We start from the raw sequence: 15,327 nt of genomic DNA on the forward strand, positions 1-15,327 counted from the left end.
TCAGTGATGATTTGTCACCTTGGCAGTAAAATCTTCCTAAAATTCACAGCCTTTTTGTAGATTCAACTGAGTTATATGAATACACAAAGAAATGTATATATCTATACAGGTATAGATGTATAAATTTACCAAAAATCCTGATAGAAGTATATACAGGAATCGTGATTTCTCATTTTACAAGTAAAAGGTGCTTTGCAGATAAATTACAAACCAGAAATATTATCAAAGTAGTGATGGATGACTGGTAAACAATCTTTAGAATTATTTCTGAGGATAATTTTAGCAGTTCTAATGACGCTTTCTTAAAGAATGCTATCTTTCTGAGTGAAACATATGTCAGCAGAGCCAGATAAAAGTCTAATAAACACATATCTAATTATTTTTAAAAAACTGAGAGAATAACATGTCTAACCAATGAATTCTTTGCTAAGACTCAAAGATAGGTAATTTCCAAAATTTGCTACCTCCATGAGAGGAGGGGCCATTGTCTTCAGGACTCAACAACCTATGGAGTACAACTAGCACATAGTAAGGTATTCATAAACTATCTGTAGTATCATTCATGGAAGTATAAAATTAGGTTATGATAGTACACATACAAAATTCAAATACTTACCCCAACATCACGCTTATAAATTACATTTGCTCCCTCCAAAGCAATCTTTCTTAAGTTCAAATGGCATCTTGTTCTAAAAACACAGACTACATTTGTAATTAGAATGTCCAATGCAACATCACTGTCTGCATCCATTGGGGTAGTTTAAAACTTAGCTTCTGGCCACGAAGATCACATCCTGAGAAATAAAACAAAATAAAAGTCATTAAACTCCTTTACTAGGCATTCATTAATTCTTTACTCACTGATACTTCCTGTTATGCCAAGGACACTAGAGGAAAAAAAATGAATAAGGCAAACTGTGTTGTCCTCAAGGAGCTCACATACTTGTGTGTATAAGCAAAGCTCTAACAAATAGTTATGCAAAACCAGTATTAATTTTACAAGACTCCTATGATAACAGCATTGATATAAATAAATAGGCAAGCCCTACTTTTTACTGAGCACATGATCTATAGCCAGCTAAAAAATGCTATTTGGGTTTTAGCATTTTAAAAAATAAACAATGGATATCTGCCTTTTCTAACTCTCACCTTCCATACATACAAATCAGCAAATATAATAATATACTATGATTATTTTATGATACTTTGAAGACAAAATATGAAAAACTTTCTATACAAGCATTTGAGTTATTATATGACTAAAACAATAAGCATGCCAAGAGATCAAAGAGAAAATTCCTTCTTTTTTTGCCTTTTAGTTTCTAATAAAGCAGATAAACAAGACAGAGCAAGTCTACTTACCATCTCTATAAAACCACATTTAATTTTCTATCAATTGTTCCCACACTTCACTAGATTTGCTTTTACATTCCCATATTCCCTTTACTGTGAATATAATTTTGTTTTTGTTTCGTGTGTATGTCTGAGCTACCCCAAGTTATTTCTACGTACACGAGGTGGGGCGAGGGTGGCAGTGGACTGCTGTGCCTTAGTGCTGTCATTTGTAACATGAAATAGTGCCTACCAGAGTGGTGTGAATATTGCATAAAAACTGAATGAGAGGGCTGGGGGTGTCGCACAGTGGTAGAGTGCTGCTTAAAACCATGAAGCCCTAGTTCAATCCCCAGATTAGAATAAAAATTTTTGAAAATGATAATAATGTATGAAAAGTAGGAAACACATATATTTGGAAAATAACAACACAGTAAATGATAGTGGCTGTTGATGAAAGTTCAAATCAACAGGCAGATCAGAGATTTCCTCATATCACTTGCCATGATTATACTATAGCCAATTTATCAAGCCATCTGATCACTACCAAGCTTTTTCCTACAAAAACTGTGATGGAATATGATATGTCAAGAAATTTGTAATGTTTTGAACAACCCACAATAAAAAATTAAGAGTGTCTTGAAAAAAAAAAAAAAAAAAAAAAAACTGTGAAATAACTGTGAGGCAGAGGCTCTAGGGTGCTCATTCTAACATCAATTTTACTCTTCCTTTATAATGACCAGATGTCTAGCTGGGTAGACTGTAATAGAAATAAAATACTAGAGAATTCAGGCTCCTTGGCTACGGACACAGTCAAGTGGCCACAAGACTATGTTCTGGTTCATGATATACAAATAAAATGGTTACTGTTTCCTGGGATGTCTGCTTAGAATGACAAGCTAAGCCACCAAGGATTCCTTTGCCTTTCTGTCCTTCATTCTTGCTGCCTGGAATTTGGTTATGAGTGCTAAAGCTGAAGTAGCCATTTGGGACCATGGAACAATGAGATGAGACAGAAGAAGCCTGCTCCTGATGCTGTGCTCTTATTATTTCTGTACTTCCTAACTCTAGATCTCATATGTGTGAGAGAAAATCAATTCCCCTCATTTTGAGTTTTTGTTATATGTGGCCCAATATAAGCTGCTACAAAGCTCTGAGGCTACAAAAACCAAATACTTAAGGAGAAACTTTAAATGAAGAATAAATAAAGTTTACTGTTTCATGACATACTTTAAAATATATATATATCTCAAACAGGTTAAAACAAACTGACTCAGATTTACTACTTGAAGTTTTAAAGCTACTAAATTGCCTGAGGGGAACCATACAAGGACAATATGTAGGATTAAAAACATAGGAAATACGAGGTAAAATAAATCTTTATGAATGCAAAGAAGCCTTGAAATTAATCCAAGATTGACAACGGTTTTTACATGCCAGCAACTTAAATTCTAAAAATGAAGTCATAGGAATAGTTCATTTTAAATTATAAAGTGGTTATATTTTAGACAGGTAAACTGGCATGCAGGTTCAGACAATACTATAGCTTCTTAAACATATACCCTTTTTAAAAAGGGTAACTAGAAAGGCAGTCCAGTGAAACAGACAAATTTCAATTTCTACAAAGCATCTAGGGGCCTATTTTATCTCTTCCAGTTTTAAGTGTAAATAATATATCAGAGGGTTAAAAATGTCTACATGAATATTAGTAGTCCAAAATGCTTACGTTACTCCTGAAAATATACACATATAACTTTGCTTAAAATAAAACAACAAAATAGTTATAAGAAAATGGTAAAAACTAATTCCTACTTGGGAAGAAATATTCCAAATTGCCTCTATTATGTTATCTATGATTTGGCACCTAGATCATCTATTTCCCACAAATTTTAAGCTTCTTGAGGTCAAATACCACATCTTAAATGTGGTATTACATATTACATATGGTATGTGTCCGTAAGTGCCCACAGCTCAACACTGCATGTGGCAAAGTGTAAATGTTCAATTATTATTTGGAAAGGAATGGTATAAAATCCAACATTTCAACCCCATATCTATATCTAAACAATTTCTTTTTATTCTAGGAATGAAAAAAAAAAAAAAGAACTTGTTAGCAAGGCTGAAAACATTACCAAAGCCACCTATTTTCATATGAATGTGAAAGAACCTTCTTCTTCCCAACAAGCCCTTTAACACAATATCCATGAAAATGTGTATGAAAAGTATGCTATTATACTTATTTTTTTACTAGTTTGTACGGCTCCAAAAGGAATATTTAAGCCATTCTACAGAAAATGAGGTATTTTTTATTTATATGACAGCAGAATGCATTACAACTCTTATTACACATATAGAGCACAATTTTTCATATCTCTGGTTGTATACATACTGTATTCACACCAATTCATGTCTTCACACATGTACTTTGGATAATAATGATCATCAGGTATTTTAAAGTAACTCACAAGTTGTCAAGCCTGCTAACTGAAGTATTACTGCGTGAAATATTTAATATATATGAAAGAGCAAAAAGAATATTACAATGGACATCTATGTACCCACCATTCACCTTCAAAATTAAACCTCACAATTTATGTTTCCCTGAAGGTACTTCTCCTGTTATCACATTCTCATCCCTCCTCCTCTCCACAGTAAACTTCTACTATCAATTTTTATCATTCTTATACATTTTTCTTAAATTTTTTTACATGTATACATATTATGTCCCAAAAGGAATTAAGTCATAATTTTTGAAAAATATACTGATGTATCTGATTTGCTAATACTTCATTTAGGACTGCTACACCTATATTCAGAAGTAGAATTAGCCTATACTAGTCTTTTCTTATACTGTCCTATCTGGTTTGGGTCTGGAGATTATGCTAGACACATTGGACAAGTCAGGAATTTCTTTTCATTCTTAAATTCTCTGGAAGACAGTTCAGAAGACCTTATTTTAAAATTATGTGGACCTGTTTCTTGCTTGTTTGCTAGACAGATTTCTAGAACACTAATTCAGTTTTTTAAAGAGTTTTTAATACAAATGATGTCCTAATTCTTTAATCAGTTTTGCTAAACTAAATATTCCTAGGAAATTTTCTATTGTTAAGTATTTTAACTTAATTTGGCATGTAATTCTTCATGGTTTTCATAACAATCTTTAAAAATTTGTTTTGGTACAGTTAAATCCTTTTTAATTCTAGTATCCCTTATTTGTGCTTTTTTGTTTCCCTCAATCTTGCTGAAAGGCTTTACGACTTTCTTCAAAGAACAAAACCATAAGCATTTGATCCTCTCTGTTTAATTATCTGCCTAACTTCTTATATTGGAAAATAAGGTGAATGCTTACTATGTAATTTTATTTTTTCCTCTTTTCTTGCATAAATACTCAAGGCTACTGCAACCCAGTGTTTTAGGTATTACTAAAGTTGGATATACAATGTTTTCATTGATCCCTTGCTTTTGGTAATATTTAAATTCCATTATTATTTTTCTTAGATTAAGTTAGTATTTATAAGTTCTCTGTATACACTCACACATACACATATTAAACTTATGAGCAACTGAGAAAATGCTAACAAAAGAATAAGATAGCATTTATTCATACTGGTAAACACCAAGTAGTGCTGACAAAGGTGCGAGTAAACCAAAAATTCTCTTAAATTTGGAAAAAAATTTCTTCATGATTATTCAAGTAATTTAAAATGTCAATATACATATATGAAATTGTAGTCAAGCTTGGTAATAAACATGCATCTTGATAAACAACTGAACTGAGCAAATTATAAACAAGACTATACACAGAAATTCTGCTAAAAATATGACAATCTGTAAGTCCATCTAAAAGGAACTGCTTAAATAAAGTACAAGTCTCATATAATATACTGATAAATGTATTTTATAAAGTATAAAACTACAAGGGCTCAGACAGATCCATAATGCTTGTTAGAGTAACAAAATATTACCTAAGTCTAATGATAGTTCATTTTTTTATCTATGTAGGTATGCATTTCTATACTTATATCTGCCAAAATGTTAACAATTATTCTACTTAGAACTGTCACATCAGTATTTTTATTATTTTTCTTCTACTTTGTTTAGTAGAGTTTGATTTAAAAAAAAAAAACAGCAAATATGTTACGTTTACTATAAAGAAAAATAAAAGTTACTTCCATTTATATATAAACATCAACAATTTGCTCATGGCCATAATCTAATACTAAGATTTGGTTTGATCAAGTGTTTTTGTCTGTTTCTTGAATAAATGCCTGGTATGAGTTGGATTTGTTAAATGTTACCTCCTAACAAAAAGTCAAATTCAAAACTCCAGATAGGAAATAGAAATAGATTTCATAGAAATAGATTTCTATGAAAATGCACTACAGAAACTGCAACAGCTTATTCCTTGCTCAATGGTGTTACGGACAACAATATATTTTCTGTATTTTAGGTCCTATATTTTAGGACTTTTGAGTGGTATTACAAAGCATTACTCCAGCAACTACTACAAATGCAACCTCCAATTATCACCTGGAAAACACTGCCATCTCCTGGCTCTTAAGATGAATTTCATCAAAGGCTACCTCAATTGGCTAATACAGCATGAACACACAGGATCACTATTCTAAAAGTATGATATGCCATCCAAACTAACTTCAGATTCTTTATAAATTTCCCTAAATAGCACAGCACATCAGAAAATGGACAGTCCCTCGACTGTCAAGTAATGAAAAATAGCATTTTGTCTTTTAGAGTGTTCTTTCACATCTGCCTGACTGTACAGTATAAACCCTACAAAAGACGGCTCTTACCTAGAGTTAACATTTAACTGTGCAATAACATCATCAATTACTTAACTTCTAAGTCTTCATTCCCTCTTCTGTAAATTGGAGATACAATCATTTCCATCTCCAGGGTGCTTTAATGAATTAAGTGTGGTTATCCATGTCAAGTACATAGCATAACACCAAGTGTGTATTAAACAGTAGCTATTAACTGCTTGGTAGATCCATAGTTGAGTATTATAACTAAACAGTTTAATGAATTAATAAAAAAACTTGAGAACTGTCAGAGCAACAGATGGGAAACAAAACGAAACAAACTAGATCACAAAAGGTTTGGCAGGGTTCTGCACACTACAGCCAATGGACCCGTCTCTGTTTTGTAAAAGTTTATTGGAACACAGCCATGCTCATGTGTTTCTGTACAGACTATGTGGCACAGTTGAGTGGTTCTGACAAAGATCAAATCACCCACAAGCCTAACATATTTACTGTCGCTGTTTAAGACAGTTTGCTAGCTTACATCAGAAGGATTCTTAACTGACTTCTACCAGCTCTTTTAAGAACAACTAATACCAACACTCCTCAAATTGTTCTAGGAAACAGAAAGTGATGGAACACTTCCAAATTCATTATATGAAGCCAGTAACACCCTCACACCAAAACCAGATAAGGACACATCAAAGAAAGAAAGCTACAGACCAATATTCCTGATAAATGTAGATGCAAAAATCCTTACTAAAATACTAGCAAATCATGTTCAACAATATATTAAGAAGATTGTACATCATAACTAACTTGGTTTTATCCCAGAGTTGCCAAGATGGTTTAACATATGCAAATCAATAAATAAAATTCACCACATCAATAGGATAAAAATCACATAATTATTTCAAAAGATGCTGAGAAAGCATTTTATGTTTGATAAAATCCAACACCCATTCATGATAAAAACACTGAAGAAACTAGAATAGGAGGAACTCAACATCATAAAGCCTCTACATGAAAAACCCAGAGCCAACATCATAGTGAATGGGGAAAAACTGAAAGCATTTCTTTTAAAATCTGGAACAAGACTAGGATATCCACTCTTACCACTTCTAGTTCTTGAAACCACAGCCAGAGCAATCAGGCAAGAGAAGAAAATTAAAGTGATACAAATAGGAAAAGAAAAAGCTAAATTATTTCTGTTGCTGATGATCTGATTCTGTATCTAGAAGACCCAAAAGACTCCACCAGAAGACTGCCAGAGTTCATAAAGAAGCAGTTTACAAACCTGCAGGTTACATTATTGGTGTTTAGGAAAGCTATTGATTTTGTATACAAAATAATGAATCTGCTGAGAAAGAAATAAGGAAAACAATTCTATTCAAATAGTCTCAAAACAAATCCAAACCAAAAATAAACCCTAGAAATAAATCTAACCAACAAGGCAAAAGCCCTCTACAATGAAAATTTAGAACAGTGAAGAAAGAAACTGAAGAAGATACAAGATGGAAGGACCTCCCAGGTTCATGGATAGGCAGAATTAATATTGTTAAAATAGCCACATTAACAAAACCAATGTCCAGATTTAATGCAATCCCCATCAAAATACCAATGACGTTCTTCACAGAACTAGAAAAAAAGCAGTGCTGAAATTCATTTGGAAGAATAAAAGACCCAAATAGTCAAAACAATTCTAAGTCAAAAAAGCAAAGCTGGAGACATCACAATACCTGATTTCAAATTACACTGTAAAACTTCAGTGACAAATGAACTAAACAGACACTTCTTAAAAGAAATACAAACAGGTATACAAAAAAAAAAAAAAGTTCAACATCTTTAGGGAAATGCAACCCAAAACTACACTTGAGATTTCATTTCACTTCAGTTAGAATGACAACCATCCAGACTACAAACAATAATAAATGCTAAAGAAGATGGGGAGAACAACAATTTACACTGTTGGTTGGACTGTAAATCACTATGGAAATCAGTATGAAACTCGAAGACAGGATGAAAGCACCATATGACCTAATTATACCACTCCTTGTGTTTATCCTATAGAATTAAAACCATCATAATATAGTGATATATGCACACCCATGTTTATAGCAGCACAATTCTCAGTAGTTAAACTATAGAACCAGCTCAGGTGTCTGTCACTGGATGAATGGCTAAAGAAAATGTGATATATATACACACATACACAATAGAGTTTTATTCAGCCATAAAGAATGAAGTTATGTCATTTTGCAGGAAATGGATGGAACTTGAGAACATTATGTCAAGCTAAATGAGCCAAACTCAAAAATTCAAGGGTTGTGTGTTCTCTCTCATACGTGAAAGCTAGAGAAGAAAAAGAAAGGTAGGGGAAATCTCATGGAAATCAAAGAGTAGAGGAAAGAAACATGGAAAAGGAAGGCGGAGATAGAAAAGGAAAATATTGGGGAATGATACTGGCTAAATTATATTGTTACACTGTGTGCAATTGAAATATGTAACAATGAATCCCACCATTATTTAAAAGTATAATGCACCATTTCCTAAGTCTTGAGCAAACCACTATGTTTTTTTTTTTTTTTTTCTTTTTCTTTTGGTACCAGGGATTGAACTCAGAGCCACATCCCCTGCCCTATTTTGTATTTTTATTTAGAGACAGGGTCTCACTGAGTTGCTTACCACCTTGCTGTTGAGGCTAGCTTTGAACTCACCATCCTCCTGTCTCAGCCTCCCGAGCCACTGGGATTACAGGTGTGCACCACAGCACCGGGCTTCACCATATTTGATCAACCTTAATCCAGTCTATACTCAAAGAAAGGGAATTATATAAGGATATGAATACCAAAAGGTGAGGATCATTGGGGGTCATCTTGGAGGCTGCCTACCACAACTATTGTTTTAAGATTTACTTCTCGTTGTTCCTGAAAAGCAAGTCCGGGGAGCCTTTGTGGTTCATATATCAGAATATACACCTCAGTTTTTTTTAATGATATGGTGAATCATGTTGAAGTAAATTGAATAAATATGTAAGCCAACTTAAAAAAATAATGCACCAATAAAAAAATGGAAAAAAAAAAAAAGAAATAGTTTGCTGGTCACTGAGCCAGCCCAATGAGGAACTATCAAAAAATAACATTTAGCACTGATTAATGTAAAGTCCACATTTTTTTATTAAATGAACAAAATGTGCATATAACATGACCCTTGATAGGACTGTCATTGAATAAACCAGTATAAGAGACACCTGAGGGAAATCTGGCAGGGTGACATTAAATTATGAGGACTTTTCTGTGCTGGGCCCAAGAGCTTATTCTTTAGAAGATAGTCCTCAGGGTTAGCATTTTGGTAGTCTAGTTACATGAAAAAACAGTATGCCTGGACACACAAAAGACAAGTTAAAGGTTTTTAGTTCTATTCATCTTGCTGTGAGATTGCTCCTTAGTCCATCTAACTTTATCCCTCTATCATCCCTCTGAACCTGAATGCAAGGTGAAGAAAATGTAGGAAGTTCAGCTTTGGGATGATGATTTATCTAAACTAAGCGAAAGAATTACACAGTGTACCACCCATATTATACAAAATATCTAATAAATGCTTAAGTAAAAGCAAAAGTATTTGATGCACAAAATCCTCAATACACTAAGTTTAAAAGAAAATTAATCTTCACTACATGTCTCCATCTACTATTTATGACAATTTAGATATTAAGTCTATAGATTGGTAAGCAGGTACCATTATGTGAATAACTGGCATCATAATAATTGTTATGATTTCTCAAAATCTATTTAGAGAGCCATGATGCTATTTTCATGGAAATCAACAATTCTGAGGGTTGACAAAAACTATCTATTAAAAAAAAAAAACCCATACACCAAAACACTAAATAGGAGCATATTTTATGTTTTTGTCAATGAAAAATTGCAATGATGCCTAGAAGATGGTGAGAGAAGATTTAAATAATGCTAATTTTCTGAACCATTCATTAAGGAAAGATACAGTCAATGGCTTATGTTCTCATGAAACAGTTTTGTTGAAAAAACTGAAATATTATGAAATATAAGAATTCATAATTTAATACTAATCCTATCTTAACAATGTTTAAACAGCAGCCTACTTAAGAATAAAACTGTTTCAACACAGAAACAAACTTATCTACAAAGAAAACCTGGATGTAAAGACAACAGACATGATCCTAACAGAAGCTATGTAACTATGTACTAGCTCTGAACTGCTACTAATCTCACTTGTAAAATGCAAACATCATTTACTGATGTTCTGAGGAATTACTGAGCACCTCACAAATTATAATATGTTCTATTTAAAATAATGTCATATCAGTCAATGCTACCATTAGTTATACTATGGGTAACACAGGGGAGGGAGACAGTGTATGAAGTTCCTCGACTTACCATGGAGTTCACCCCTAAAAAATCCACCATTAATTGAAAATATCATAAATGGAAGATGCATTTACTATACTGAATCACTGAGCATCTTAGCAACACAGTCCACAGCAGACACTGGAGGTTTACCATCTTGATCAGATAGATGGCTGACTGGGAGTTGCCCAGAATCTCAAGAGAGTATCCTATTACATACTGCTTGCCAGGTAAAAGATCAGAATTTGAAGTACAGTTTCTGCTGAATTAATATGACTTTTGTATTTGTGCAAGTTGAACCATGATAAGCCAGGAACCTTCTGTATTTTATAGAATACAACTTTGAACTGGGAATACAAACTCAAAGGTGAAAAAGTTGGTATACTGTATAAGCAACATTTATTTTGAACAGATATCTTAATATTTCTAAATAAGTTGTCTTAACATATGACTTTCAAAAAGACAGTGTTTCATTCTGATTACATAAGAAAGAAAAAGTTGCTCAGAATCATACTACAGTGATAATTACTGCTAAGTATTATCATATAGACACGTTATTAGATTATTAAATCAATGTATTTATCTGTGCAAATTAACTAGGACCATATATATATGTTTTCTTATCTAGCCACCAAAGGATTTTTACAAAAACCACTGATAACTTGAGGTATGAAAACAAGCAACACTGAATTAGCTGATTTTTCCCTGGATACTAATGAGGGTGAACTTCTCCAATATTACCAACCACTTATATTTCTTTGAAGGTAACTACTTCAAAGTACTCACATTCACTGTTCATTTTCCTTCTGAGATTTCTAATTTATAAAAGCACTTATATGTAAAAAAATATAATCTCTTCCTTTGGTTAAAAATGATTTATCTATACCTCCACATGTGGCTAACTCCTACTTGTTCTATAGTTAGGCATTACCTTTATTGAATCAATTCTATAATAATAGACTGGAAATCAAAGTATTAGGCCCCATGCTACAATACAGGGATCCAGCAATGAACAAGACCTGAGGGAATAGCGTGTATTCTCAGCACTGAGGGGAGTTAAGAATATAAACTGTTCAGTACTTGGTGTGTGTGTGGGGGGGGGGGGGCAGTATAGCCAGTGTTGGGAGAATTAAAGGGGAAAATGCTATAAAATTAGGCTAGAGATGAAGGAGGGTCCTAATTGGGTTTTGTGCTATGTTAAGGATTTTCATTTATCTGAAGAGCAATGGTAAGCTAAAAAAAAAAAAAAAAAAAACATGCATTCACATTTAAAAAATATAGCAATACCCCTTTTGGAATAGCATTGGAAGATAAGAACAGATAAGAAAACCCACTCAGGATATAGTGTAGCAGTCCAGAAGAGAAATGACAGCAGTAACATGAATGAGAGTGGTGGTACTGGTTGAAGATGGGAAGAAACACACAGAAAAAGACAGGTATTTTCAGGAAACTGAATAAACAGGGCTTTGCATTTGATATGGGGATGAGGAAAAGGGAGAGGGAGGATAACTTCAGGTTTATGGTTTAAGCTACTATTTATTGACAGAAAACACTAAAAGGAGGGCATGTCTGCAGGGAAGACAGGGAAAGGAGGAGGGTATTCTGAATTGAAGGAACTAGTGAGACATCTAAGGAGAGATACACAATAATCAGAGAAGAGTGGACTGTTCGGGACTGGTCTAGGTCTAGAGATTAGAAATGAAAATGTGGAAACCCTAGAATAGAAAATAATTAAAATTATCATGGGTAAATGTTTCTTAACAAATCAAAGGAACTGAGAAATCTGATTCCCAAGACTAAGCCAGTGTCACCATTCTGAGTCCCACTACCATGCCATCATGCATACCCCGACCATAGCAGTTTTCCACACCATGCTCAATATCCCCATCTGTAAAATAAGGCAGATAACAGAACCTACCAGAGTGCTGTGAAAATTATGTAATTGGACACAATACCTTTATTTTATTTATTTATTTTTATGTGGTGCTGAGGACTGAACCAATGAAACCACCATTTGACCCAGCTATCCCTCTCCTTGGTCTATACCAAAAGGACTTAAAAACAGCATACTACAGGGACACAGCCACATCAGTGTTTATAGCAGCACAAATTAAACTGTGGAATCAACTTAGATGCCCTTCGGTAGATGCATGGGTAAAAAAAATGTGGCATAATATTCCACATAATGGAATATTACTCAGCATTAAAAGAGAATAAATCATGGCATCTGCAGGTAATGGATGGAGTTAGTTAGGGAGAGGGAGGATGACTTCAGGTTTACGGTTTAAGCTACTATTTATTGACAGAAAACACTAAAAGGAGGACATGTCTGCAGGAAAGACAGGGGAGGAGGGTATTCTGAATTGAAGGAACTAGTGAGACATTGAAGGAGAGATATACAATATCTCTGGAGTTAGAGAAGATAATGCTAAGTGAAGTTAGCCAATCCCCCCAAATCAAAGTTTTCTCTGATATAAGGAGGCTGATTAATAGTCGGGTAGGGAGGGGGAACATGGAAGGAACAGACAAACTCTAGATAGGGCAGAGGGTGGGAGGGAAAGGGAGGGGGCATGGGGTTAGAAATGATGGTGGAATGTGATGGACATCATTATCCAAAGTACATGTATGAAGACACGAATTGGTGTAAATATACTTTGTATACAACCAGAGATATGAAAAATTGTGGTCTATATGTGTAATACGAATTGTAATGCATTCCACTGTCTCATATAAATAAAAAATTATTTAAAAAATTTTAAAAAGAACAGCAAACAGAAAAAAAAGAAAGTTAAGTAAAATTTCATATTAAGTGCACAGCACAGTACTTGCACATGGTAAGCATTTAAATTTAGCTATTCTCACTGTTACTATTATTATCCTTTCTTCATTTTCCATGGACAGAGAAATGTTCAAAAATGGCAAGGATTTCTAGTTACTCATTGCAGTCCTCAAGTTTTGGAACACATTTCTTCAAATTTAAAAGCAATGGATAAGATAAAAGAATATAATTTTGACGAATCTGGTAAGTGAAATTAGTATTAAAAAATGCCTAAATTTAACCATGAATTTAAAAATATTCAATAACAAAACCATTCCAAATCAAAACAAATAGTAGTTGATTGTGAGGTTTTTCTTTGGGGAGGCAATATACGAGGAAGATGGTGATAGAAATAGAAAAAGAAAGACTGACCAACTACACATTATGAATATTTTGCTAAATTTTACTTAGGTAACTGCATAAGCAGGAAAATTAGAATACAATAGATGTGGGTATTAAATTTGAAAATTAAGTTTTAAGATGTTCACCTCAATTAAATTGCAAGGCATCAGTTTTTAAGTAAGTTTCACACATGTCCCTAGTTTTACTTATTATAGATGGCCATTTAAAAACTGGAAATTTTCTTTCTTTACAGAGAAGTTTGACATTTGTCCTAAGTTACCGATAATAGAAGACTACAATTTATGAGGTTAATTTAGTCATTAAACTAATATAATTTAAAAAATTATTTTTATTTACAAGTATAATTGTTAATTCACTGGGTAGCTAATGGCAGAACAAACACTCTTCTAGCTTCTGGTCAGTGTTAGGGCTGGTGTCCATTAAGATCAAACTTCTCTGTATTCTGATTTTTATTAAGGGTTTGAATGCAGGTTCAAACTTGAGCCATTGACAGCAAGAATTTAAGAGAAAGCACAGCAAGATGAAAACACAAGTGAAATATCCTATTTGAACAGTTTTCTTTCAACTGCTTTTATAGGGTTACCTTTTATATAAAAATTTGCTTTAGTGTAGACAACTCATTTCAAGGTCTCATACATGGATGTTAATTTAAGAAAGGGATTATGAAATTAATTAATTGGAAAAACAGTATAAAACTTTTATAGTATCAAACTTTCCTTGTTAAAAAGAGCAAAGATTAAAAAAAAACAACATACATAAAGCAAACAGATTACAGAATATTCTTTCCTCATGTAAGCACCATTAAGAATTTCTTGTTTGAGAGTTGAAAGTTACTTTAAAAAAGACAAATACAAAGAATGTGGCTAGAGATCAGAAGAAAGTCAATTTTTAAAAAATTTAAAGTCTGGACAAAGTCTTTAAATTAACTTCAAGTAGCACAACAGTAAGGTAAGAAATTTGGTGATAATATTCAAGCAAAAGGAAGGGTTCTTACACAGAAGATAACTGCAAGAGTGATAAGGAAGTTTTTCAGTTTGAGCTATATTAACTAAATTGCCCTTACTGTAAACAAATTACCCATGGCAGACTAACTTTATAAAGAAAAGGTTTACTTAGCTCACACTTTTAGAGGCTCAAGGGCATGGCATGGTATTGACATCAGTTCTGGCGAAGGTTTACTTACTTACTGGCAGAGTGCGGAGGCAACTGAGAATCATCACATCATGAGACAGGGGGCACACCTGTTTATGTGTGTCTGTTCTCTGTTCTGTTTCTCATAAGACCACCAGGATTTAGTCATGGGGACTCCATCCTACCTTATCTAAACCTAATCACTTTCCAAAGGTACCACACCCTAAATAACACAGAGAGAAAAAAAATTTTCCACCCTCAAACCATCATTAACATAAAACTTTTGGATCACACTCTTGATTGAGTGAAGAATGGGGACCATATTCAAACCATAACAGGAACACTGGGTAAGGGGGGAAAAAAAGAAAAGAAACAAACAAAGACTATGAAGAAGCTCCCCTCCCACTACTTCCAAAATATTAACTAAATTTGATAGGACTCTAATTTTTAAACCCATTTTAAGATGCTTCTAAAGGGGAGCTAGTTGAGAACCTACTGGGTTCTCAAAAAAGGTAATCAAAATAATGGAATTTTCTTT

The 15,327-nt window shown here is 33.4% G+C and overlaps 1 protein-coding gene across 1 annotated transcript in view; it reads right to left on the reverse strand.

Annotated features, from left to right (window-relative positions):
* Window positions 1-15,327, reverse strand: part of Tbpl1 (TATA-box binding protein like 1) — a 31,047-nt gene that overhangs the window by 6,013 nt on the left and 9,707 nt on the right. Inside the window, exon 2 of the mRNA XM_027938517.2 lies at window positions 617-794. Within this exon, the coding sequence (XP_027794318.1) occupies window positions 617-751 (135 nt within the window). The 5' untranslated portion in view covers window positions 752-794. The remainder of the gene's footprint in view (window positions 1-616; window positions 795-15,327) is intronic.

This window comes from Marmota flaviventris, chromosome 6 (assembly GCF_047511675.1).
Source record: "Marmota flaviventris isolate mMarFla1 chromosome 6, mMarFla1.hap1, whole genome shotgun sequence".
NCBI lineage: Eukaryota > Metazoa > Chordata > Mammalia > Rodentia > Sciuridae > Marmota > Marmota flaviventris.